General features: G+C 40.1%; 1 protein-coding gene across 1 annotated transcript; it reads left to right on the forward strand.

The window, feature by feature from the left end:
* The first annotated feature begins 23,056 nt into the window (after nucleotides 1-23,056).
* Nucleotides 23,057-26,179, forward strand: CCN2 (cellular communication network factor 2). Its single transcript, XM_031456339.2, has 5 exons — nucleotides 23,057-23,168; nucleotides 23,313-23,535; nucleotides 23,856-24,107; nucleotides 24,239-24,450; nucleotides 24,833-26,179. The coding sequence occupies exons 1-5, from the start codon at nucleotides 23,103-23,105 to the stop codon at nucleotides 25,127-25,129; spliced, it is 1,050 nt and encodes a 349-aa protein (XP_031312199.1). The 5' UTR covers nucleotides 23,057-23,102; the 3' UTR covers nucleotides 25,130-26,179.
* The last annotated feature ends 638 nt before the right edge of the window (nucleotides 26,180-26,817 follow it).

A 26,817-nucleotide genomic window follows, 5' to 3' on the forward strand; every position in this document is an offset into this window, starting at 1 on the left:
AGGGAGAACTTAAGTTCAGCTAATGTGCTTCTCTCTTCTCAAGGACCATAACCCCCTCCCAGCTGTGTCGGTTGCTCTCCAATGTCTTCAATCTATTATCTTACATATTTCTTCCAGCTTTTACAGTCATTTACTGCAGAAAGGTCTGTCCATGAGGAATGACTCCATCATGGAAACTGAAGTCTTCAATGCAAACTTTATTACACAGAATGCTTAGAGACTGAGGTAGGCTCTCAGGTAGAAGCAAGCACAGATACATGGATCATGATACAAACAAGAACAAGATAACCTCCTTAAGGTTGGTAGAGCAGTAAACATGGCTTGACATAGCAGAAAAAGGTTAAGTAGAGTTCACGTGTATGGTGGCAGCCTACTATGATAGCAAGCAATAGAAATAGACTGATTTATGGTAGCAAACAAAGATGGACCCAATTCAATAACGAGGTAGCAGACAATCAGGTGAACACTTGTACCAGGGGCCTAGCTGATCCTGAAAATCCTGAACTCTAGTGTGAGCAAGGCTTCAAGAAGGCAAGGAATCCTGAAGCAAGGACTAGCATATTTGCATGGATCTCTGGTACAATTCATTTTCCCTGCCAAAGGAAGCCTTTTATTTTGTCTTGATCATGGCTAATCAATCAGGCCCAATCACTGAGAGGAACTATTCTAGTTTTAAAGCAATTTTGACTAGTTAAACAGCGACCATGGCCATCAGTAATTATACAAGGAGATATATTTCTATCTGGAGATCTACAACCCATTACTACCCCTTCAGGTTCCACCGTAAGATTAGATAACAAGAAAGACCCCGCCATCCTCAGCGTTTTTCACCTTAATCAGTGACCTACCACCAAACAGAGTTTAGGGGGCCTCCATCCCATGGGATCAGTGACTCACAGCAATATCTAAATTATTTACTTAATTAAAAAGTCATTTAAAATAAAATAACTTTTTTGCTTCAAAAACAAGTCTAAATAGGGGAGGAGGGTATAGCTCAGTGGTAGAGTGCGTGCTTAACATGCACAAGGTCCTGGGTTCAATTCCCAGAACCCTTATTTAAAAAAAAAATTAATATGTAAATAAATAAATAAACCTAATTACCCACCCCCCAAAAATCCACACTTTATTCCTATTTCCTCAGTTTGTATCTAGTGTCTTTTTTTAAAAAGAAAAGTCTAAATAAAAATAAAAAATTAATCAATTATCCTGCCTTTCTAGAATATATATTAACCATGAACAGAGCATTATATAATGATTAATATTTAATGTTTAAAGAATCAACAGTTCAACACAATTTTTACTTTCCAGCTAAGCTGCTACAAGAAACATAGTATTTATTTGTGTATCTATCTCATATTCCTCCTATACCTATGAGGGAAAAGATGGAGTTTTCATCAACTTGATATTCCCAGGACTTAGCATGGTGCCTAGTAGACACTCAGAGCAGGTGATCAGCAGATGATTAATGAATTAATCTATTAAACATTGGGATGGATTTGCACTGATCCAAGGACATGCCCATTATGCTGATACCAAGCTAACAGACTTTCTTGTCAGGTACAGCTCTACAATAAAAGTGGAGAAAGGAAAAGAATCTGGATTGTTAAGAGCTCTAAGTTACAGATTCTTTGCTAGGAAGGATACAGGGTACAATCAAAAGAGCAGACAAGGTGAAGGTATTTATTCAAGAACTGGCTTTAGCGCTGTCTGTCCAAAGTGTGTCTTTGAACAAGGCACACATTGCCTCTGGGATGAGTTTCCTCCCCATTAAAGGAGAGGTATGCAGATGGGCTTTGCAGAGCCTGGGTTCTGCAGGACTGGTGAGCTCAGTTCCAAACCCCTCTCTTGTAAAGACCACAGCTGCTCCTCTTGGTTTCTATAGATTACATTTGTGCAAGTAGGTGTCATGGCTAGAAGTTCAAAAATCATAACACTACATGATCCCAAAGATTTTTTTTCCAACTTTACCAGTCTCTAATTCTATATATATATATATATGTCTAACTAGAAGAGAGGAAAAAAAGCAGCTGTCAACTTCTATAATCAGAACCAAAAATGAAACTACTATTTTTATGGTGCTTACTTCTGGCAGATTTTCTAAGACAAATTCCCAAGACTTTCATAATTTTTAAACTCACATACTAAATGAACACTTAATCCACGCCTTAAATCCATTTACACAGCATTCATCACAATACTGATATTCTGAGAACTAATGCCACATCTGAAGGGACTTCTTAGTCTATTTCACTAATATTTTTTTAGAACAAAGCCTGAGTTTCAAAGCCAGATAATTTAATTTAGTAAGCTGCTAATTAAGCTTGTTTATGAAGTTTTTACTAATTGAAAACATTATTCTCCTGTTTTTCATTTAATGGCCTCTCCCATGAATTAACTACGCTTGTGAGAGAGATCACTGGAGTACTTAAGAAGCCCTTTTCCAGAAAGTGAATTTCCCCTCGATCTTTAATTTTTTTTAAGTATTTTAACTTGGGATAGTAAATCTTTCCTCTTCCTTGATAATATTAATTATTAAAGTAAATAGAATATTATCTAACACTTGGTGGGGAATTACTATAGACATCAACACTATTATAAACACTTTAAATAAACTATATATACCTCATTGAATTCTCACAACAACCTCCAAAAGTAGGTTTTGCTGTGCTTTCCATTTTCCAAAGGGGCAGCTGAGACACAAGTTCTTACACAGTGAGGGGCGGAACCAACCTCACCCAAGCGCCTGACTCCTGAGCCCAACTCTGGAGCCACCACACCGCACTGGTGCACATCAGTATCCCCTGCAGGACATTAACATCTGGGGAATGAAATAAACCAGGATGCTGAACATTACTAAAGACGACAGCCTTACTCTTTTCCACTTATTTTTATTTTCCTCAGAATATATTTCTCCATAGTAAATTAAATAAGATGGAATGAAGTAATGAGAAAGAAAAAAAAGCAGTGGAGATGGAACTGAAGTCAGCAAACCTGCCCTTAGCACCATTCTGCCACTAACTGGCTATGCAGCTTTGGACAAGTCTTTAAATATATATTCCAAGCCTTAAGGAAAAAAAAATCTCTATAATGTTACCTCCATAAAATTCATGAGAGTTTTAGGGAGTTGTCAACAGTATTATGAATCACCAGAACATATGTGACAATTATTATTATTAAAGGAATAACTACAAATAACTGTCATGCTTCTCTAATACAATCCTAAACTGAACTTTAAAAAAAAAAAACTATTCTAAGACATTTTAAGAATGGTTTCCCTTGTTTCATGGGATGTGTTGTATAGATAAGAGTAAAACTGCCAGTATTTCCAGTATGATTCTTCTTCACTACTCTACAACTTCCTGAAGATGAAGCATGTTAAATAAATACTAAGAGGCCACGGTTAGAAGATTAGGTACTTAGCAAACACTGTCTCAGGTTTATTCATCTTATAGGACAGATGCCTTGCCTTTTGTTTTCAAGAAAAAAGAAACTGAAATTGAAAGCACATATTTTTTTCCTATATTCATCTCAAATAAAAATCTAGTCTACAAGTGTAAATACTAAATAGTAAGGTTTGGTCCGTAGGTGATCATATGTTCAAATTTCCACAGGGATTGTTCCTTTCTCTCATACCTTACCTTTTTCATAGCAGGAAGTCAGGCTCTGTCAGTCACTTCTTCATCCTGTTAACTGCAACCAAACGACATGGCGTTATTTTCACAACAAGATAAAAAGAAAACTCCTATTACTAAATTTGCTAGTTGTATGTTCAAAGTCAAAATTATATTTCCCTTCTATTAAGGATTTGCCCATTTAAAATACCTGCTAACATCTATATATATATAACTTTTATAACCATTTAGGTCAACTGAGCTTTAACAAGTCAACCCAGTAAAATGTGTAAGTTAAAATACTTTTAACTCCCTTCTTTGGGGGTGGGGGGTGGAAGTGGAAATTTGACCCACTCTGTATTTGTTTTTCTATTTTTGGTCAAACATATGCATCGAGAATTAGTCCACAAATTAAATGGGTATAAAATTAAAGGAAGAACCACCAATTTTAGTGAATTTTCAATTTGGTTGACTTCTCACTTAATGTCCTAAGTCTCTTTTTTTTTTTAATACATTCATATAACACTGACTCTGTATTGATTTACCCATTCATCTTCTAATTCAATTGTTGTTCCTCTTGACTGACTGATAATAACGATCACCCACCTTCACAGCATTCAGACTTTCTACTTTGTAATGCTCTCAGTGAAAATGACTTCATCACTTTCATCCATATGTAAACACAACACATAAAAGACAAGCTATTGACCTAAATAATCCTGAAGAATCTAAGAAGAGGTATAGTTTAGAATATATGCTTATGCGTAACTCCTGACACTACTTCACAGTGAAGGGAGGAGAAATCTGACAAGGTTGGCTTATTGGGTCTGAAATGTTCTACTTTAATATCCAGCCATTTTCCACTCTTTGTGATTATCTGCGAGAATTCCAGTTCTGTAGAGTAGGAAACAGTTCCACACGTTAGCTATTGAAAAGGACTGCTCCATCTCCACGCCTTTGGGATGCCAGTTGACTCAAGAGCAGCTGGATCCAACCAAGCTAAATTCAATTCAAGTCAACTCATATTTACTAACGTGCAAAATACCCTGCAAGGGGCATGAAGAAAATTAAGACACGCACAAGCTGGCTTAAGGCATTTCTAGGGAGAAATAATACATTTCAGCAAGTCTCCTCATGAGACAAAAATCCAATAGTGCTAAGTCTTCCCTCTCATTTTGCATTTGTTTAAACTTAATCTTCCAAATAGGGTTCTGAGGACAGAATGACATCATTGCCTTCACCCAATCCAAGACACATGAATTGTTTCTAGCCTCCAAATGTGTAAAGGCACATGTCCCATTATAAACTAAATACCTATGTTTACCTTTTACATAGATTCTATTTATTCTCAGAAAGTTGTGGTGGGGATTGAAAACTCACAATAAAATAAATAAGAATATGCTAGTAGATTTCATTTTATTTATTACAAACAACATTGCTAAGTTTGTGGAAAATATTTTAAATCTAATCAGTCTTCATTTCTAATCTAAAGATAACTTACTTGGTTTGAGAGAGTCAAAAATAAATTTTTGAGTATTATTTTACGTTGGTTATTTAAATAGTTCTTTATTAAATCACATATTGAATAAATGTCATCCCTTCATTAACAATTACATTTTAATTAGGCTTTTTAAATTTAGAAAAATATCTTAGTCTAAAAATAATTAGGTAGTAGGCATTTACGCTGGTTAAAAGGAATATATTGCATACATTACACAACCTCCATAATTTCTTCAAAGTACACTTTACCAGGAAAAATTATTAGTTTTTCTTATTATACAACCAAAGAAAGAACTGAATGCTCTACTGATGTAATGGTATTTTTTTTAATTCCTGAATTTAGCCTTTCTGCTTCATATTTTCATCAAATTCTAACTTAAAGTAATGATCTTAAATCTATGTTGTAACAGGGTGATTTTTTTTCCTTTTTAAGAATCACAAAGTCATTCATGAAACCACTTATCTAACAATAGGTAGGTATTTAAATGCTACAGAAAGCATTATGCTTTGTGCTTTGTTCTTCTTGATCATACCATATTACCTGACAAATATTGATAGGTTACCATATTCTCTTTACTTTACAAAAGGTGATCTGGTGTCTGGAAAATGGAATTTGGGGAGTTAGAAGGGCTTGATGGGAATCCTGGCTTTGCCACTTAATTGACTCTGTGACATAAACATGACATGGGGCGTCTCCTCTGGCTCCCCTTATCCATAAAAAGGGAATAAATTTTATAAATTTGCAAGTACTGTGTAAGGATCTGAGTTAATCTACATAATTAGCCTAACACAGGTCCTCAATGAATCGCAGCCATTATTGCCATTAGTAATATACATGCAGGTCACTCTTGGAAGATTGTGGGGGGAACCATACTGTGGCAACTCCCCTCTTCCTCCAGAGCACGTGGATGGCCACAGAGGAGCAGTGTGTATGAAGAGAGAGACCACCCACCAAGCCCCTGCAGTTGTTCCCTGGAGTGTACATGGGGGGCTGCTGGGACAGTAGGATGGTGAGGTGGAAAAACTGGGGGCGGCAGGGTTAGAGTGGGCTCTTCTACCCACTGTGGTATCGACAAGGCAATCACTGAAATGTCCCTGCCTTTGTGCACACTGAAGACAAGTGATTTTATTTATTCAGTTGACCAGCATTTGGACTGGATGATCTCAAAGGTCCCTGCTTCCCTACTGTTCTCACACCCAGTGCAAACTTAAAGGGTTGCCTGTAAAGTTTCAATGAAAACACTACAGTAAAAGTTTGCTGCAATAAAAAAATGTGTATACCCACACAATATGACTAGTTTGTTAATGGTAATACACATTTCATTCCATATTTTATATCACATTTTCATGACTTTTTAGTTTTTCTTTCTTGTTAACTCACATCTTGTCTCCAAAATGTTATAAATATGATGGTAGTTTTTTTTTTCCAGTTAGTTTTCTGAACACAATACTTAAAAGTCAAATTGCCAGCTGAAAGCCATATATCTGACACCACCATAATTAAAGATTATATTTGTTCTACAAATATTTACTCAACAAACTCTTATCAATATGTATAAACATCTATAAACAAGATACTGGGCTTGGTTCTAGAAACCAAGAGGCGAATAAATCAGTTCTGCTCTTATGAAGCTCCATCTGGTAAGGGATACACACACACATTACCATATGGCTGGAGAACAGTTACGAAAGGATAAGCACCTAACTCAGGCTGGAATGCTAACAAAGAAAGTAATATAAACATTTTCAACACTTTATAGTTATTGGATGTCCACTGTGTGCAAAACACCATATAGGAGACATGGAGAATCACAAAAAGAAGAAATATAATCTCTGCTCTCAAGAAAGGTGCATTAATTCAATAAATGTTTATTGTGCTTTGTGTTTTCTCCATATGCCTTGCACTTTGCAAGTTGTGGAGAGAAAACATTACAGATGCTACAAAGCCAGAGGAGAAACAGAAGGAGAACAATTTCAGCATCACTAACTCTAAGTTTTGAGACTCTCTTAACTGTTCCCTATAAATCCGCAAGTATATTCTTAACATTCTCTAAGCCCTGAAAACTATTATAAAGCAACATATATGTTCCAAAATACTAGAGGACTAAAAATAAAAATGATATATTGAACATCAGAGTAAAAGAAAGAAACTAGGATTCCAGTTACTGTAATGCAATCTCTTCCTTAAATCTTTCCAATTCATCCCCATGTTGGCTCCAGTCAAAACAGCCCATCTATTCTCTTCCACATATGTCACAACATTTGCAAACTCAAGATTATTCTTGACACCATTCCTAAGGTCTGGAATGCCCTTGCTGTTCCTCTTGTCCTCATCCTTTAACCTAACTATATCCACTAAAAAGTCACGCTGGGTTTCCCCACATTGCTTACTTCTCTCTCTTCACTCACAGAGCACCACGGATCTGTTGACACTTGAGGAAGAGTTCTCAAGCCTCAAAGCATGTGGCTCTATCATAATCTACACCTCAAAGTTCTTCAGAAGTTCTAATAAACTTTTGAGTCATGAAATACTACATTACAACAATCCTCAAGAGTTTTCAGTGTCCTGTGGTTCCTCCATCAGACAACTGTGAGGACCACTGGTTTAACTCTTAGTCCACGTACAAGTTGCTTCTGCAAATAGATCATGATTCCTCATAAGCAAGAACTAGGTATCTTTTGATATCCTACTGTGTTTAAAACAATGTTAGAGATATATCAAATGCTCAAAATATTCGTAAAGTATTTACTTCATTAAGAGAGAGGCAATTATGAATGATGGACTGAGTTTTAATTTGGGACATCTGAATAGATTTATCAGACTAGAATAACTTTCCACTAATATTTTCTTATTCTTAAGGTTAGGCGATTTTGACAGTTGCATTAATTTTCACAATTACATTAGCCAGTCAATCAGCAACTTCTTCTACATACTTAGTATTGAAGATTCTAAGGAATTATTTACTTCAATAAATTATGGCTCGAATGAAATCAACACTGTATTCCCCAGTATTCTGAAAAGCACAAACTTACTAGATAAGAATACATGGACCTCAGAAATTTTATTTATATGGTCAATAAATTAATTGATAGAAATATGCTGTAATGTAAATCACCAGAGTTCCTAAGACCTTAATAATTAGGCAATTTTAGCTAAATAGGGAATATTTATAGAATATTTTAAAGCTCAAGCTAGTTCTCAAACTTTATATAAGGAATTCATTCAACAGTAGATTTGTTTGTACTTGATGCTGTGAGAGGTTATTCACAAATACTCAGAAATCAACTTCCAAGAAATACCTTAAATTACCTCAAAACTTTTTTTAAAATGTACAGTTTTCCAGTAAGCTGCCCTGTGATCTTTGATATCTTTAAACCAAGGGAATTTCTATACCTTTACTGTTCCAAAATTTTAGAAAGCCTTTGCCCCAAAATGCCATAAAAATATTATCATTTTCTATGTATTCTGTTATGTTATTTTAAAAAGGGGTGGTCTGGAAAATATTGTTATATCCTAATACCATGAAAGAATTAGAAAATGCTGTAAGTAATTACACTGGAAAACATAAATTTGAAAGTGAAACTATTATCTCTCTCACATTGGTAAAGTCTGTTTCAGCTAGGAAATTGTGTAACACAATACACAGAAGCCATTAAAAAAAGAGGAGTAGACATACTGGCTCATAAAACTGGTAAAACTGATTTAGTACCCCAAACCCAGGTTTTCTCTGTATCTCTGCTCTGTTTCACTTAAACACCAAACACTGGTCTCCCAGCAACTAAAGGTGCTCTTTTGATGATCCCAGAATGTCTACAACATCCCCAAACTCACATCCTCACACAACCTTCCTCTTCCCTCCACTGCGTATTCAGGTAGCCTACCCTGATCACCCGGGGTTGCAGAGCTATGTCTGTATACCTTATTTCTAAGGCATGGGTTCAAACAGACCATAAAGTAAGCTTGGAGGTTGCTAACACAATTCCTCTGTGTGTGTGTGTGTGTGTGTGTGTAGGCTTCCTCGCACCAACAAACTATTCAGATTACATAATTAAAGGGCTCAGTAGACTGCCCTCTACGTCAGATATCAGTCACAAACCCAGCCTGTTACCTGTGCTTCTGACCGACTGGCTATAAATCAGAGGTTCGCAGACCCCCTCCTTGAATTCAATCAATTTGGTAGAACAGCTCACAAAACTTAGAGAAACATTTTTACTCATCAGCCAGATGGAAAAAATGCACAGGGCAAGGTATATGGGAAGGGGTGCTGAGCTTCCATATCCTCTCCAGGTGCACCAATCTCCCCCAAATCTCCATATGTTCACCAACTTGGAAGCTCCCTGAACCCTGAACTTTTTTTTTATGGAGGCTTCATCACATAGGCTGATTGATATATCATGGGCCACTGGCAGTTAATTGAACCTAGAGCCCCTTACAGCTCCCAGTAGGTGGGCTAAAGGCAGCAGGAGAGGGGTACTGAAAGTTCCAACCCTCTAATCTCATGGTTGGCACCACTGGCAACCAGCCCCCATCCCAAAAGAATTCACATAACAAAAGACACCTTTATCACTCTCAACATTTAAGAACTTTCAAGTGTTCTGAAAGCTATGAGCCAGAAAGGGCATAAAGATATATTTTGAAATACATGCACCCCAGTGTTCATAGCAGCACCATTTACAATAGCCAAGACATGGAAGCAACCTAAATGTCCATCAACAGATGACTGGATAAAGAAGATGTGGGTGTGTGTGTGTGTGTGTGTGTGTGTGTGTGTGTGTGTGTGTGTGTGTGTTGGAATACTACTCAGCCATAAAAAAGAATAAAATAATGCCATTTGCAGCAACTTGGATAGACCTAGAGATTATCATACTAAGTCTAACAGAGAAAGACAATACCATATGATATCACTTACATGTGGAATTTAAAATATGATACAAATTAATTTATTTACAAAACAGAAACAGACTCATAGACATAGAAAACAAATTTATGGTTACCAAAAGGGAAAGAGAGTGTGGGTAGGGGTAAATAAGGAGTTTGGGATTAGCAGATACAAACTATCACATATAAAATAGACAACAACAAAGTCCTACTATACAGCACAGGGAACTATATTCAATAGCTTGTAATAGCCTATAATGGAAAAGAATATGAAAAGGAGTATGTATATATATGTATAACCTAGTCACTTTGCTATACACCATAAACTAACACAACACTGTAAATTAACTATACTTCAATTTTAGAAAAGGAAAACAATGAGCTGCAAAAAAAGAAAAAAGAAATACAATTCAGTAATCTAGATGACCAAATATATTTTTTAAAAGTCACAATATCACAGAGGTCAAGACTAGCATTTTTGAGAAATGGAATGGAATCAGTCTTAAAATACTGGTTACTAGCAGGGGAAGCAGGTGGGAAGGAATAAATTGGGAGTTTGAGATTTGCAGATACTAACTACTATATATAAAATAGACAAACAACAAGTTCATACTATATAGCACAGGGAAATATATTCAATATCTTGTGGTAACTATGGTGAAATAGAATATGAAAATGAATAAACGTACGTTCATGTATGACTGAAGCATTGTGCTGTACACCAGAAATTGACACAATATTGTAAACTGACTATACTTCAATTAAATGTATATATATGTCGAAAAAAAAGAAGTGAAAAAAATTTGTAATACCAAAGGTATCACATGTGGTAACAATAAACATTGTTCCCATGAAATTTTTGTTTCACTGTAGACTTGTAAATGTGAGTGTATATGTAATGGAATAAATATAAAACAAGCCCTGATACAGTCAAAAGCTGAATAAGCAACAGGAGCAAGTTATAAAGACATGATTATTGAAGAATTATATGATTCTTACTGTTATTGAAACAGACTGGAACAAAATAGGAAATGAAAAGTAGGGACTAGGGCAGGGGTGGTGGGTAGTGAGAAGTAAGAATGGGGAAGATAGGATGCAGACAAAAGGATTTTCTTGGAGGCAATGGAAACCTTGTGAAGGTTTTAAGCAGGTGAGTAAGCACTTTGCATTGATAGATTCTTCAGGTAGCAATGGAGGGATAAATCGGAAAGGGCAAACCACACATGTCAAAGACCAGTTAATAACAGGAAGATTAATGCAGTGATTCAGACAAAAGATGCTACTGGCATGGTATGCTGGGAAGATAGAATGAGAAGGTAGAGTCCACAGAGCTTTGGGACTGATTAAATACAGGAGGTGAGAGAGAAAAAAAAATCAAACACTGTACAGGCTTCCATTTGGAGTGAAACGGTGGTTCCAATCCCTAAGACTAGGAAACGTTAAAGGAAGCAGATTTGGGGGCGAGAGCAATGTGACTGGCTCTGAATATGCTTACCTTAAGGTCTGTGTAGGACATTCAGATTAACGTCCTGTACATAGCACAATGTTTCTAGTCGAGATCCAGAGAGCAGGGGACCATCAACAACGTGGCCATGGAAGAATACGTAAGAAGAGAACCAGGGACAAAAGACTATGAAGTACCCACATCAAAGGGGCAGACAGAGGGGAATAAGACTTCAAGGGAGGCCAAAGGAAATGGTCAAAGAGATGGAGAGAGGACGGGCGTCGACTACAACACCCACAGAGAAATCAAGTTACATGAGGACAGAAAAGAACCCACTGGATTTGGCAATGAATAGGTTGTTTGGTGGCAATTTGCAGTGTTAGAATTAGAAGACTTATTGCAATGGGTTGAATGGTAACTCAAAAATAGGTATTTAGAAACAGTAAACCCAAAGGATGTGTGTGTGTGTGTGTGTGATCATGTGCTACGAGTATGTGTGTATTTTAGGAGCTTCAGAATAAAAAAAAAAAAGCACTACATAGAGGGACGTGTAGGACAAGGGGAAGGTTGTTCTATTTTGTTTGGGATTTTTCTTTTTTATGTAAGAGAAATGTAGGCATCTTTAAAGCCTGAGAAGAAGCCACTAGAAAAAAAGAAATTGAAAGACAAAAAAGTGAAAGTGTTCCATAGGAGACAGGAGGAGAGCTAGACCAAAGCACAAGCAGAAGTCTGTCTAAACCAGAACTGTCCAATCAGACTTTCCGCAGTGACATTAAGGTTCATCATCCCTTCCAACCCAACAGCCAGAGCTGTCACAACAATTGAAATGCAACCAGAACAACTAAGGAAATGGATTTTAGACTCTGATTAATTTAAATTGAAATAACCAGATGTGTGTGACTAGTGGTTACAGAACTGAATACTGTGGTTCCAAACTAGAGTGAATACGAGGCTGAGAACCCATCCGTCCTGGGGAGGAAGGCTTGAGTTGTTCATGCCTGACGGCCTTGTGTAGGAAGGACTGACGTGCTGGGAGGCAAAGGACAGGGTAGGGACCCTGAGGGGAGCATTAATGTTTGGAAGAGACACAAAAAAGAAGACAGAAAGTTGATGAGCAGAACAACTAAAAGCACAACTCAGCCCAAGTGAGGGCCCAGCTGAGCCTGGAGACCACAAATATACGATAGACAGTGGAAGAACAACTAAGGTAGGGGAGTTGGCTCGAAAAAGGTTGGGAGGCTGAATTCCAGAGGTGCTAACAAAAGACTGTTGACATAAAACATGGTGCCGTGGGCAGAGAAGGAAGCGAAGCCATGTGTTCAGAAGAAAAGGAAGGAGGCAAGTGATCAAAGTCTCCATTGGGTCAAAAAATTGATGTAAAGGGTAAGTGAGCAGGTGAGAGAGCAGGAGACAGAAGATGGTTTAGGATCTGAGGCGATGGAGCAGTTCTAGGTAATGGCAAAGTCCAGGGCAAGTCCTGGTTGACTATAAAGAAGCAGGCAATAAGAACTGAGAAGTAAGTTCTGATGAATGTTGTGGTCACCCATGATGGTGGCAGGAGTTGGGGTTCAATGTAAGAACAGGAGCCAGGTACAAAGTCCTCAAGAAGTCAGAAAATCAGAAAGTGTGCTACAAAAACACACATGAAGACATACCACAAGAATAAGCATCTTTAGGACAGGGTTTCTTCAGAACAGGGCACCAAACTGGAGAAGGGGAAAGAGAGGCAGAGTGTGGGAAAGGTGGTCCCACCTGCGGCATATCAAGAAGTCCTGAAGGACTCAAGGGGAGAAGCAGAGAGATGGAAGGAAGGCTGACCAACCATCTGCAAAGATGATTATTTCCCAACAGGGAAGGGTCACACCAGTACCATAATCGACCTACCCGACCTTTAACGTTTCTGTTCAGCTTCCCTAGCACTTCTGTTGTATCTCACTTTCTCCAAAGAAGCAGAGGAAATACCACAGTTTTGGCTATTAGTATTATGAAATTAAGCCACATCTTTTGTAGCTATTAAATGCAATTGTATCATTCAAAGGGATATTTCTTTTTCCATTTGCACAGTTCTCTCTGTTTTGGAATTGTCTTTTCTAGCAAATGAGTTCCGTAAGGTTGAATTTTCCCATGTGTACAGGATGGGTTTCATATCATCCATGTCACAGGCTGTCACATTATCGTGGCCAAGCTGTTCTCATCCTTGTTTTATACATATTAGCACTTACTTTCTTTCTCTCTTTTCCTCTCTTTCATTTGATGATTTTAATGGCAAAAACTAGAAACTTAAATTTTCTTCCCTCTCCTACAGTGCCAGTATTGCCATGTATGTACACAAACACATACATACACACATACACAGCTCTCTGTGTCCCACAGAGACATTTTCCAGACACTCTTTCCGCAACTATCACAAAATCATTAAATCCAATATAGAACAGCAGCCTAATTTATTTTATCACAAACATTTCTACTTTCTCTGGGTGTTAATATAATCTGCTTAGATGTTTTAGATATGGGCACTCAATAATAATTGGCATCAAATTCCTTAACTATATTCTGTGCTTCTTTCAAGAACTTATACTCCCCCCTGTGGCAATTTGATGATAAAAAAAAAAAACCAGAAAATCGAATCTTAAGGACAGAATAACAAGTCATAAATCATTCGTAAGTGACATAACAATGGTATGTGTTTTGCTAGGAAAAGGCTGTCAACAGAAACTGTTACAACATTCTTCTCTTTCCATGCAATCTGCAAAATGCATGACCCCAAAACCTACTGGGCTAAGGGGCTAATATTTAGTCAATGTGCTAATGCGAAATTTAGGATCTAAAAATATTTAGATATGAACTAAAAGGAAAGATTTACTCTACTTTAACGAACATTTATTGAGTGCTTATTCTGTGACAAGCACTGTGCTTGGCACTTTACAAGATCTGGGGGATTTAATCCTCACAAATTGTCCCCAACAATCCTATGAGGTAGGTACTATTAGTATCTCCAAGTTAAGAGGAACCAGCTGAGGTTCAGATAAATTAAGTAGTTTACATGATGTCATGCATTTAGTAAAACAGCTGAATAATGAAATAAAGAAGGAAAATAAAAAGCTCTCTCCTGATATAGTCAAAAAGAGAAATACAAAGTCCAGCAAATTCTACATTCAAGACACTTCCATATTACCTCTATCAACAGAACGTTTGTAACTAAGAGAACAAAAAGTTGGCCAAGCTAAATCCAAAATGGTTAACTTAGGAAGCACTTTAAACTCTAGAACTAATTTATTTGAAGTAAGAAAATCTCATACTGGAATACCAAAACTAGAATTGTTGAAAATCATCTTATTAAATATGAATCAAGTTTATTTTGTAGGCTTTATTCCTGAGATCCTAAAAATAAATGTAAACACCAAAGGTTTTTAAGACATAATCTACTGGTGTCTTTGTTTTTTCCTTTGCTTTCCTAGGCCTAGCTTTTCCAGGATTGATCAAACACTGGGTTATCTGAAATAGTAGAACAGTCGTATTTCCCTGCCACCACCACCACTAGCAGGGAAAAGAAGGAGCCCCAAGCAACGTGACCGTCAGCAGTGCTTTTCTGAAGGCTGCAGGGCAAGCGTCCGTCCATGCATTTGGTCACCTGCCCTCCCATGCACAGAGTCGAAGCATTCCCCTAGTCCTTGGCACTTGTCGTAAGCAAAAGTCTACCTACTGCCACTTCTGCTCAATGCAAGGTCATTTTCTCTTCTTGGAGAGTTGGAGGTGATGCATGAGAAATATAGGAGTTTGGAGTTCCTGAGCCCTCTCTGGATTAAAGCCAGGCTTCAGTGAGAAAGAAGAGAATAGCAGAGAAGCAGAAGTGGTGTTGCCATGCTCTGGGGGCCCCTCTCTGGCAGCTCCTTCAGAAACTGGCCAGGAAAAATCTGCTTGACTGATGAGGGAGGGGCCTGCCCGGAACGCAGTGAAAGCCAACAGGGCTTTGTGCCAGGTCTACTACAGCAGTGCCCAGCCCCATAGCGTCCAATGCCGTCCTCAACACTGCCCCAGCCCACTGCAGAGTAAAATTGGTTCCAAGTCTATCAGAAGCTGCACCGGAAGGTGGCCTGCTTACCTACCGAGCTGACAGCAAGCAGTGGGAATCTCAGGAATCAGCCACACATGGAAACAGCAGGGCCAAACACATGAGCAAGAAGAATACAGAGAGCAGTTAGAAATAATGAAAATGCCACAAAAGATTCATCTGGAGAAGAGCAGCTCTCAAGATCCACATGTGAGAAATCGCTTAATGGTGAAATCTTCCCAGACATGAGCAAGTCAGTCTATGGTTGTATGAAACTTTACCCTGTGGTTGTTAACTTTCACACACCCACATGGGTCAGGAAGAAAATTCCCACATTACAAACCTGCCATTCCTAGACAACCCTCTTCATCTCTGCCACGTGTAGTGACGACACAGACCTGACTCCATTAACAAGAAACCCATCAGGTTTCAAATCAAGTCATTCCCTGGTGAACGAGGAGGGAAAGCTGTAAGCCTGAAATGCACACTGCAGTCAGTCTGAGGAAAGTGCATTTTCCCTGAAGATGAAGTTCATAAAATAAGCCGTGTATTAATAATATTCTGGGACATGCCTAGCAAGGGATCCTTGTGAAAAAAAAATCTGTCTGCAGTAGATGTTGCTTCAATGCCAATGGCCTGTCTGAGACTCCGTCACGATATTTATGCACGAGGGTAGCTTATCAGTGAATGATGCAGTTATTCAAGAAGACTTGTTTGATGCCTGTGGTTGGTCTCGGCCCGAACGAGACAGCACTGAGTTGGAGACTGAACATTTTCAGTGTGGGCTGAGGCTGATGTCACAGTAGTCCACACCCTGATATTAAGCCTCCCAAAGCATACTCATCATCTTGATTCATTTTTCCTTTTTTAGCTACATTGGTTCATTACTGGATAAGAAGCAACACATCTGCCTACATAGCAAAATCACAAAAATCTTAATAGACATAAAAAGGAAAAAACTTTGTCTAAGGGCAAGATTCTCTCCTAACCCAGATGAGTAAACACTGGCTTTCGACTTCATGTTTATCTCAGGCCACAGCATAGTACTAACTCTGCCGATGAGCCCGCAGCATTTTATAGGCCTTCGAGGGTCTGTGTTTTAAGAGTTTAAGATCTGAGACAACTTTCTTAAGAACAAACAGTGTTCAGAAATCACTGTCCATAGACTGTGAAGAAGAGATGCAGCGGCATTTGAAAGAAGAGGCAGGGTCTTCCCATTAGGATTGAATTCAAATTCACCTGTCCCTGCTCCACCTCTACCCAAGCTTAGGTAATGTTACTTAGCTTTCTTGGACCTCAATTTCCTCACCTGCAACATGGGGAGAACAATCCCTCACAGGGTCGTTATGAAGCTGAAGTGAGATGGTGAATGTGAAAGGGCTTCGTAAATTTAAAATGTCTGCATAAACGGAGAGTGAGACAGCCATGTAGGGTATCCATTTCCGGCAGCCAGACGGAGCTCTAAAACGCATTCTTGTTAAATCGATCAGACAAAATTGGTATTATGCATTCTCATGTCAAATTAAACAATGCATTAGTTCACATTTACTTCAAATCTGATGATGTCAGCAGTTTAAATAGAGTGGCTTTTCTTCGTCCCTGGTGGAAGTTATGACCTAGAAGCTCTGACACCTTCTCCAAAAGCCTTATCCACATGTTCAGATATTAATACATGATTCCAATAGGCATAGGTATTGAAAAATCCACAAAGAGGAGAATATGTTAGAAACTCGTTGGACAATTTGACCAACACTCTAGAAGGTACTGGCTACCAGTTTCCATTTAATTTGAAAACATGCTTGTCACTAGCATAGTAGCACAATGTGCATTACAAATTAAATGAAAGAAGAAAGTCTACCCAAATATATGTGGAGTGTAGAGGTCTGTGGCATTATGGTAAGCAAAAGGATATCATCTTGGTTTCTGAAAAATAAACTAAAGAAAAAGTCATGGACACAGGCAATAATAAATTTTTACTTGTTTTCTTAATATTTATACACCAGAGGACTCCTGCCAGCTTACATGGTTTTCATTGAAGAAAGAAGGACTATTTGGAAACTCCCTCTCCCTCAAAAAAAAAAAAAAAAAAAGAACGAAAACCATAAATGGAAGTAAAGGGAGTAGATACCATCATGTGTCTAAAATAAGCTGGGTATAGAATTTCTTTTTATGTATCTTGAAAATGATGATTAAAAGAGAAATGTATTGTTATATTTCTTTCATACAGGTGTAAGGGATATAAGAGGCATAAGACTGGCAGAAAAGTTTCATTTGTTAAATGTCTCTATCTATTCCGAGCACCTAATACTAAAAAATTAAGTATGATTTGCTCTTCTCTAAGCTCTCACAGCATTGCAAAAATCCCTGCCAAGATGAATGGTGTTATCAAGTCAGACTGTAATGGGCTTTTTAAAATCAAGGCTGAAGCTGGACTTGGTCTTAAGAGGAGGAAGAGCCACTGAAAGACAGAAGAGATGGGTACACTTTAAATCCTCAAACAATCTGTAAAAGCACTTTCATAAATATGGTCTCCCTGGGCTGAAAAATAATGATGAGCAGGTGGGAAATTGGAGGCTCAGAGAAGATTAGTGACTTCCCTGAGCTCACACAGCAAGTAAACAGCAGGTATGGAACTCACACTTCCACCCTCATAGCTAGTCCTCCGGATCCAACCTAGTGACTTTCAGAAAGTGTCCCACAGAGCCCTGAAGCTGTGAGAAGGGGCCCTCAGGCTTCTTAACAGGAGGTGGGAGTGCACTTCAAAGGCTGAACTGATGGGTGTGGTCTCATTTGCCCCCACCTCTCCACTCCCCTGCAAAATCGCTAGGGACACGTGAATGTATATTTTACACTAGTCTTTTCAAAATATTTATCCTTTCATTTACTCTCATCCTTTGAAGTAAATGCTCTAATCTCAATTCTGTCTTCCTCCTAAATCTATTGATCTGGTTTCCCCAAATCACACATTTGAAAGATTTTTGACCACCCTTCTTTTTCAGTTCCAGACTCATTTATCACCTTCAGTATCACCGAGGGGACGCTTTCTTTTCAGGCTAATAAAACAAAGGGTTGTGAATACTCCTGGTTGCTAAATCGTAAATACATTTGGTCACTAATCTGTCAGTAAAAGTGCTAGAGAGACACATCTCCATCTGAAAGCATCTGTATTCTCCAGTACCATCTCAGACTAATGCAAGCAGGCTACAGGCAACACAGGATTCTAATGAAATCAATAGAACAAGTGAGACAAGTGGCAAACTGAAGGAAATATCATATTTTGAAAAATTCTTTTCCTTCCTCACTCCTCTAGCCCTCAGCTCCATTTACAAGCAAGTAAATGAACAGGCAAACATAAAACACAGACCACATGGAATAGTCTTGACTTCCTTCTGACAAATACCTTTGCATCAGAAAATATCCTTAGAAAGTCAGAGGACTAATTATAAGAGGAAACGCATGAAGGAAATGAATGTAATTTAGATAGTAAACATCCGTTCTTCTTTCCCACCTCTAAACTCCCAAGGGGTACGCCTTCTCTATAACCTACATCTTAAGCAAATATAAGGAAATGTAAGCCAAGCCAGGGTCCCTGAAGATTTTAGGATAATATTTATTACTATTTTTCAAAAAGCCTTCTGGCACACCTTTTTTTTTTTTTTTTTTTTTTGGTGGAATTCATTTACATGATTGAATTTGAGGCATGCTACAAACACCGGAAGCCCACTCCCAATCCACCAGAACGACAAATCCCTCCTTGTCCACATGCCCTTATACGGCCAGACTTCCTATAAATCTGACAGCTCAGTGTATGCATTGCGTATGGGGCTTGGCTCTGAGTCGCATTCCCTGGAAGCTTTGATTTCCGCTTTGAGGGCTGGCACTGACTCCTGCTTGCTCTTATAAGAAAATGTCTACACGACTGAAAGTTGAAATGTGCAAGATTCCTTCTTTAAGTACACAAACACTCCATGTCTAGCCACTTTCCTGAAGTCCTGCCAGGTTTTCTCTATGTCTGATACCTGATCAAGTAACCTTTTTTAGGGGAAAAAGAACAACAAAAATAACAACAACAACAACAAAACATAAGAGAAGGAATGTAGTGCATCCACAGTGAATATCTTACAAGATTTAACCAAATGACCTGTACAAACGAGGCCTAAGCAGACACACACATACCTTATATAGCTCTGTAAATAGGACTTAGTGGCCAGCTCAGTGAATTCCTCATTCTACCAGGGGGGGAAAAAAAAGCTCTCTAAAAAAGCATTTGCTAGAGAAACACTTGCTTACAAGACAAAATTAGTGCATCTTAACCATTCTGCACACACATTCAAAGACCTTTTTTTTTCCCAATTCTGACCTGGTGTCAATCAAAAGGGTTGGGATAAGACAGGTTTGGAAGAAGTTATAAGAAGCCACTATTTCCACTTTACCGCCCAGGCACACACAAACATTTGCTGAGTCATTTATAATAGTGTAAGAATTCAGATCCCATAGCAGGAGTGAAGGACTAAGTGTCAGCCTTTCCCTTCGAATTTCCTGGCATTTAATGGTCCATATCACAATATAAACAGACTTTTGAGTCTGTGAATGTCTTGGGTGTATTCATTCTTTCTGTCTCCCTCCCGCTTTCTGTCACTCTCTTAATAATCTTTTATTTTGAACCCTTCAAAAGAGTTTTGATCATAAAGCCCCAACCTAACTTTACAATTCACAGCATATTTTTCCCTTCTGCGATTCCATGTTCTGTACATTTCAATATGCTCCTTTCCTCTTAGCCAATGTTAAAACCATCCCACTGGAGCTAAGTATGGACTTTTGAGACTTCAAGGGACCATGTGAATTTTATAGTAAAACCAAATTCTTTTTATAATATGTCCTGATATTTTTAACAACACAGCAAAATAATAATATACTTGTCATGCTTGTGGAGAAAGAAAAAAATCAAGAAAGAGCAAAAAAAAAAAAGTACCAATTCTCTGAGAACTGAAATTTAACTAACTATCATTAAACCCTATGAAATAAGTCATTTTCATTATGATCATCATTTTATAAATGGAAACTCAGGCAAATGGCTCCTACTTGTGACTTCCCTAAAATTTGTGAATGGCAGTTCCAAGAATACAACCCAGGTCACCCAACTGTAACCCAGCCCAGCAATTTATCCCCTGAATGAATGAGTCTCTCCACTTGGCTGTACATGAAGCTGTTGGTAGTGGCTCTTAGACTCTCCAGAGGATTCAAAAATTCCCAACCATTCTCCCAACTACCTCACCCTGCAAGTCAAGAGAGCTCAGCACAGAGCCCACATGCCACCTTGGGTGAGGTTCCAGCTTCATATCCCTACCCTTCCCCATCCACCACACCTTTCCAACCATTAGTGGTAGATGTAATTGGGGGTTTCGGTCTTGAAAGATTTCACTGTGGCTTCCCACATATTTTGGACTTTTAAAATCATCCACAGGGGAAGAAAAAGTTGGGGGCCAAGTTGCCTTTAATACACATGTGGCTATTAACATAACTTGGAATGTTCCTTCTTTAAATAGGAACTTTTAAGGCCTCTTCTCTTTGAGGAATGTTTGGAAAGAATGTTAAATAACAATGATGAAAATTCTTCCTGAGCTTCAGAGGCCCCCATCGCTGGCCATTCACACTGTTGACATGCAACTGCACTGTACAACATGTGGATTGCTTAACGAGGTAATTGTGCACAGATGATGTGGTCTGTGCTGAAGTTGGAGTAATTTTTTTTTCTTGGCTCTTTTTCAACAGAATGAAATGAAACTTGAAAAAATGTGGCTGGTTTAAACAGGCTGTTTTCAAATTATAAATCTATAATGTTTCTGAAAGCGTGTCTTTGCATCTGAAACAGATGTGTTGATCTTAAACCTATACATTGAAGCATCAACAACTACAACGAATCTACTCATTGGTAAGACCAGTGTCAAGGGATGTAGCACTACACTAGGGAAGAATCGGCATAATCCCGGAATCATTCTCTTCGCATAAAATGGTAACTGGAGTTATTAGCAAAAAAGCAACTAAACTACAGATTCTAAACAAAAGCACAGTTAATTGAGTCCTTAGTGAAGCTAACTAGCAATATTAAGAAATGGACTTTACTCGCCAGATTTGATACCTGCACACAAGCAGAGGGAACGAAACCTATTCTTTCCTTGACCTGATCTCACTCCTTTAGGCTACAGACTCCGTGAGTAATAAGAAGTAACAATGGCTATTCATTGATCTGTAGAGAGTTACTAAAATATATCATTTACTGACATGCAGGTATAATGGGGTACAGTGTTTTTTGTTACATAATCAGGTTTTTTTTTTACTGCAATACAAACCAAGTCCATTTCACATTTGACAATTATAGGTTTTAGTATAAGAAAACTCACTTATTTCTCAAAGACCCACAACTGTGTTTAAAACTTCCGAAGTAAACCCCAAGCTTCTTGCTGGTCCCCTCCTGTAAGGCTCCTTTTTCATTCCAACACATAATCATCTGCTCTGACATGACAACAGACCGATCTTTCTGGAAGTGTTGATGCCCACTCATCCCTTTTCCCTCCCTATACCCCAACAATAAAACTGCTACATATATTAAGAGAAAACAAAGCAAGAGTGCTGGAAACCTCTCCCAGAAAACCGCAGCTATCCTCAGACCCCTGGCTTTATCTCTCTCTTGTCTGGGCCGGGGCATCCAAACCGTTATTTCAAGTGACAAATGATCACATTCCTACATCCCCAGTATGGAATTCAGGGATTTGCAGGTGTGCTTCTGCTTCTTGGGGATTTCAAGCAGTTAAAAGCAACCAACTCCTTTTCTGCTCTCTGAAGAGTTTCAAAGGCAGACAGCCTCTAAAGTGAAAAACCATTACAAAAACAATAAAAAGGAAACCCTTTCGAATTTTTTAGGAATCCCTGCTGGTAGCCTCTTCAGCTACCTACCTCCTACAAAGGATTTATGTCAGTGGGTAGCAAAGGCATAGCTATTAGAAACAGAAGCGAGTGGTATAAAAATAAAATAATCATTGCCGGAGTGTTTTGAAATGATATAAATCAGGAGTGGTGCGAACAAGCAAGAGGAAAAAAAATCCTATTTGGTACTGGAAATACTGCGCTTTTTTTTTTTTTTTTTTTTTTTTTTTTTTTTTTTTTTTGGTAAGCTGGAGTGTGCCAGCTTTTTCAGACGGGAGGAATGCTGAGTGTCAAGGGGTCAGGATCAATCCGGTGTGAGTTGATGAGGCAGGAAGGTGGGGAGGAATGCGAGGAATGTCCCTGTTTGTGTAGGACTCCATTCAGCTCATTGGCGAGCCGGGGCCGCCTAGAGCATATAAAAGCCTCAGGCCGCCCGCCCCGGCCTCACACAACAACTCTTCCCCGCTGAGAGGAGGCGGCCAGTGCGACTCCCATCACCGGCGACCCACCGCCTCCAGCCCGACGGCAGCCGTCCCGGCCGACTGCTCCAGAGACAGCAGCCCGGCGCGTCCAGGCCCCCGCCTCCGGCCCGAGCCCGCGCCGCCCCGCCCGGCCCACCGCGCCGCCCCAGTCCCGCCGCCGCCGCCGCCGCGCTCTCCGCCCGCCGCCCGCTCCGTCCGCAGCGCCCCGACCATGTCCGCCGCCGGCCTGGGCCCCGTCCGCTGCGCCTTCGTGCTCCTGCTCGCCCTCTGCAGCCGGGTAAGCGCCGGAGACCCCTGAGGCGGCGGGAGCCGGGGGGAGGGACTCGGCCGGACCAGGGGCGGGAGGGGGGACCCCGCGACGCCGAGGGGCGTGCGCCCGGCTGACCGCCGCCTCCCTCTCCCTCCCTCCCTCCCTGTGCAGCTCGCCTCCGGCCAGGACTGCGGCGGCCAGTGCCAGTGCGCGGCCGGACCGGCGCCGCGCTGCCCCGCCGGCGTCAGCCTGGTGTTGGACGGCTGCGGCTGCTGCCGCGTGTGCGCCAAGCAGCTGGGCGAGCTGTGCACCGAGCGCGACCCCTGCGACCCGCACAAGGGCCTCTTCTGCGACTTCGGCTCCCCGGCCAACCGCAAGATCGGCGTGTGCACCGGTAAGACCTGCAGCCCTGTCCGCTCTCCGCCTCCTGGGACCCCTCATCCTGCGCCCCTTGCCCTGAGCCGCTACCGCCACCACCGCCACTGCCGGCCAGGGCGCCGGGGGGCACTCGATGACCTGCCACCTTCTTCCTTACGGCCACCTTCCCGCCAGAAAATAAAGCCGCTCGAATTGATTCCCTTCCTCCGACTGTTTCCAGCCCGCCCCCTGGAGCCCCGCTTCTAGCTCTCATCCCGGACGCGCTTCCTCTTAGAGGCTCAGGAACCGATGCTTGACCCCTGCGTCCCCCCCTCTTTTTCCCTTCTTCTCCTTCAGCCAAAGATGGTGCCCCCTGCGTCTTCGGAGGAACGGTGTACCGAAGCGGAGAGTCTTTCCAGAGCAGCTGCAAATACCAGTGCACCTGCCTGGACGGGGCTGTGGGCTGCGTGCCGCTATGCAGCATGGACGTCCGCCTGCCCAGCCCCGACTGCCCCTTCCCGCGGAGAGTCAAGCTGCCCGGGAAATGCTGCGAGGAATGGGTGTGTGATGAGCCCAAGGACCACACAGTGGTCGGCCCTGCTCTTGCCGGTGAGTTGAGTCTTCCTCAAAGTCAGCCCTGCGATTCTCCCCCAGCGGCTGAGTCGTGACTTCACCAGGGGAGAGGGGGAAATATCTTATCCTGGCGTCTTACCTCGTGTTTGTGTTCTCTGCTCTCACAGCTTACCGACTGGAAGACACGTTTGGCCCAGACCCAACTATGATTCGAGCCAACTGCCTGGTCCAGACCACAGAGTGGAGTGCCTGTTCCAAGACCTGTGGGATGGGCATCTCCACCCGCGTTACCAATGACAACGCCTTCTGCAGGCTGGAGAAGCAGAGCCGCCTCTGCATGGTCAGGCCTTGCGAAGCTGACCTGGAAGAAAACATTAAGGTACATGTTTTGCTCCTCCTGTTAACTCATTTTCATTGAACAGGAGTGGACAAGACAAAGTTAGGTTTCTTACCACCTTTATTATTATAGGCCTGTTATCTCCAAAGCTATCTAACCATTGAGCTGTTTTGCTGGAATGAGATGTTATGTAATAAGAACCACCAGTTTTTCCACTGGGAGGTCCTCCAGTGTTAGTTCATTCAAGACATCCCAAAAAAGGCTGTGTCTATTTTTGGAAAATTGGCAAATAAACTCAAACTTCCCCTGCTCAAAATGTAAACAGAAGTCAGACAACCCTAAGACTCGGAGCACACAGAGGTGGAAGAAAGCCACACCCTCTTGCAGAGTCATTGATTTTTCTCTTCTCCCTTGTCTTCCTTAGAAGGGCAAAAAGTGCATCCGGACCCCCAAAATCTCCAAGCCAGTCAAGTTTGAGCTCTCTGGCTGCACCAGCGTGAAGACCTACCGGGCTAAATTCTGTGGGGTGTGCACAGACGGTCGATGCTGCACCCCACACAGAACCACCACCCTTCCCGTGGAGTTCAAGTGTCCGGACGGGGAGGTCATGAAGAAGAACATGATGTTCATCAAGACCTGTGCCTGCCATTACAACTGTCCCGGAGACAATGACATCTTTGAGTCACTGTACTACAGGAAGATGTATGGAGACATGGCATAAAGCCAGAGAGAGTGTGAGAGACATGAACTCTTTATGCTGTCACTTGAACTGATTCACATCTCATTTTGGTGTAAACATAATTTTAGTAGCACAAGTTATTTAAATCTGTTTCTCTAACGGGGGAAAAGACAAATTCCCACCAAATTCAAAATATTGTGCCATGTGACATTCAAACAAATAGTCTATCAACCCAACACAGGTTTGAAGAAAGTAAGACTTGACAGTGGGACTGTGTTAGCATATAGCACCAGGATGTATGCTAGCAGCAGTGGGAGGGCATCTTGTCATGTTACCCTAGTAATGTGCCTGCTGTTTGGAGTGTCATTGAGAAGGGAAACTTGCACATGCTCATTGACCTGCCTGTAGCTCCGGCAACAGCTAGGATGTGTGTTCTCCAGCCATCATGAGGCTGAGTCAAGGTCTTCTTTAAGTCAGAACAACAGATTCAGCTCTGACATTCTGATTTCAGATGACAGTGTTCAGGAATCAGAATCCTGTCTATTAGACTGGACAGCTTGTGGCAAGCTAATTTGCCTATAACAAGCCAGATTTTTTTTATTGATACTGTAAATATTGTGTGTATATATATATATTTGTACAGTTATCTAAGTTAATTTAAAGTTGTTTGTTCCTTTCTGTTTATGTTTTTAATGCTTTGGTATTTCAAGTGTTAGCCTCAATTCTGAACACCATAGGTAGGACGTAAAGCTTGTCTGATAATTCAAAGCATGAAATGGATATTCAAATGGAAATTCTTTTCAGTTAGAGAGACAGGCCATCAGTACAGGTTGTTTGCTGAAGGTGAGGCAGCAATGTCTCTGGAAGTCTGATTTGTAGGTTGGAAATGTGGTAGCATCACTTTTAATGAACAAATGGCCTTTATTAAAAAATAAGTGGCTCTCTATAGGTGATTGGTTTTTCCACCTGGAAGCATTTGTTTCTAATTTGACTATGACTGTTTTTTGGACAGTTTATTTGTTGAGAGTGTGACCAAAAGTTACATGTTTGCACCTTTGTAGTTGAAAATAAAGTATATATTTTTTCTATAAAGGTCTCAGGTATTCATTTACTCTCTAAACATTTCTGAGTTTTCTTGAGTAAAAATGGGAAGCTTTTGTTTGTCTTAAAACAATTCACTTATAATTTTCTAAATATCTTTGATCATCTATTCTAATCAGTTGGTTAATCCCTTCAGTAGAATTTTTACACAAACAGATTTCACACTGAACCAAGTATCAAAAATTTGCAGGCATACGCACTACATTGAGCACACAGGCAATTTTTGTTATCTTCACAGTACGTTATAAAAACCCAATTCTCCAGATTATCTCGGTCTCCACCAATCCCTATTGTATTATGCTTGATCCTGTTTACATTTAATACCTCTCTGGCCTTGTAGGCATTTCATTTCCAACCCATCATCACAAACTAACCTATATGCCTTTCACATAGAAAATTTTTAAGTATTTTTTTTAATTTGTATGCTCTACTGTAGATCTGTTTCTGAATTTCAATGTCTTATTGTTAAAACAGAAAAAGTATAAAACCTCCATTAAAATGGAACAACTTAGTAAGTCTTATTTTGCATAATTCTGTTTTCCGTTGCCATGATAACCAGTCACAAATAGATGATGGGATAAGTGGAGAAAGAAGGATAAACAAATCTTCCATTCATTCACAATAATAGA

Source organism: Camelus dromedarius, chromosome 6 (genome assembly GCF_036321535.1).
Source record: "Camelus dromedarius isolate mCamDro1 chromosome 6, mCamDro1.pat, whole genome shotgun sequence".
In the NCBI taxonomy this organism is placed as follows: domain Eukaryota; kingdom Metazoa; phylum Chordata; class Mammalia; order Artiodactyla; family Camelidae; genus Camelus; species Camelus dromedarius.

What these genes read in the sequence shown, in the direction of transcription:
- CCN2 (XM_031456339.2), top strand. Translation starts at nt 23,103, where the DNA reads ATGTCCGCCGCCGGCCTGGGCCCCGTCCGCTGCGCCTTCGTGCTCCTG. An exon ending in TGCTCGCCCTCTGCAGCCGG is followed by an intron (nt 23,169 to 23,312) that starts GTAAGCGCCGGA and finishes CTCCCTGTGCAG; the next exon opens with CTCGCCTCCGGCCAGGACTG. An exon ending in GGTCGGCCCTGCTCTTGCCG is followed by an intron (nt 24,108 to 24,238) that starts GTGAGTTGAGTC and finishes CTGCTCTCACAG; the next exon opens with CTTACCGACTGGAAGACACG.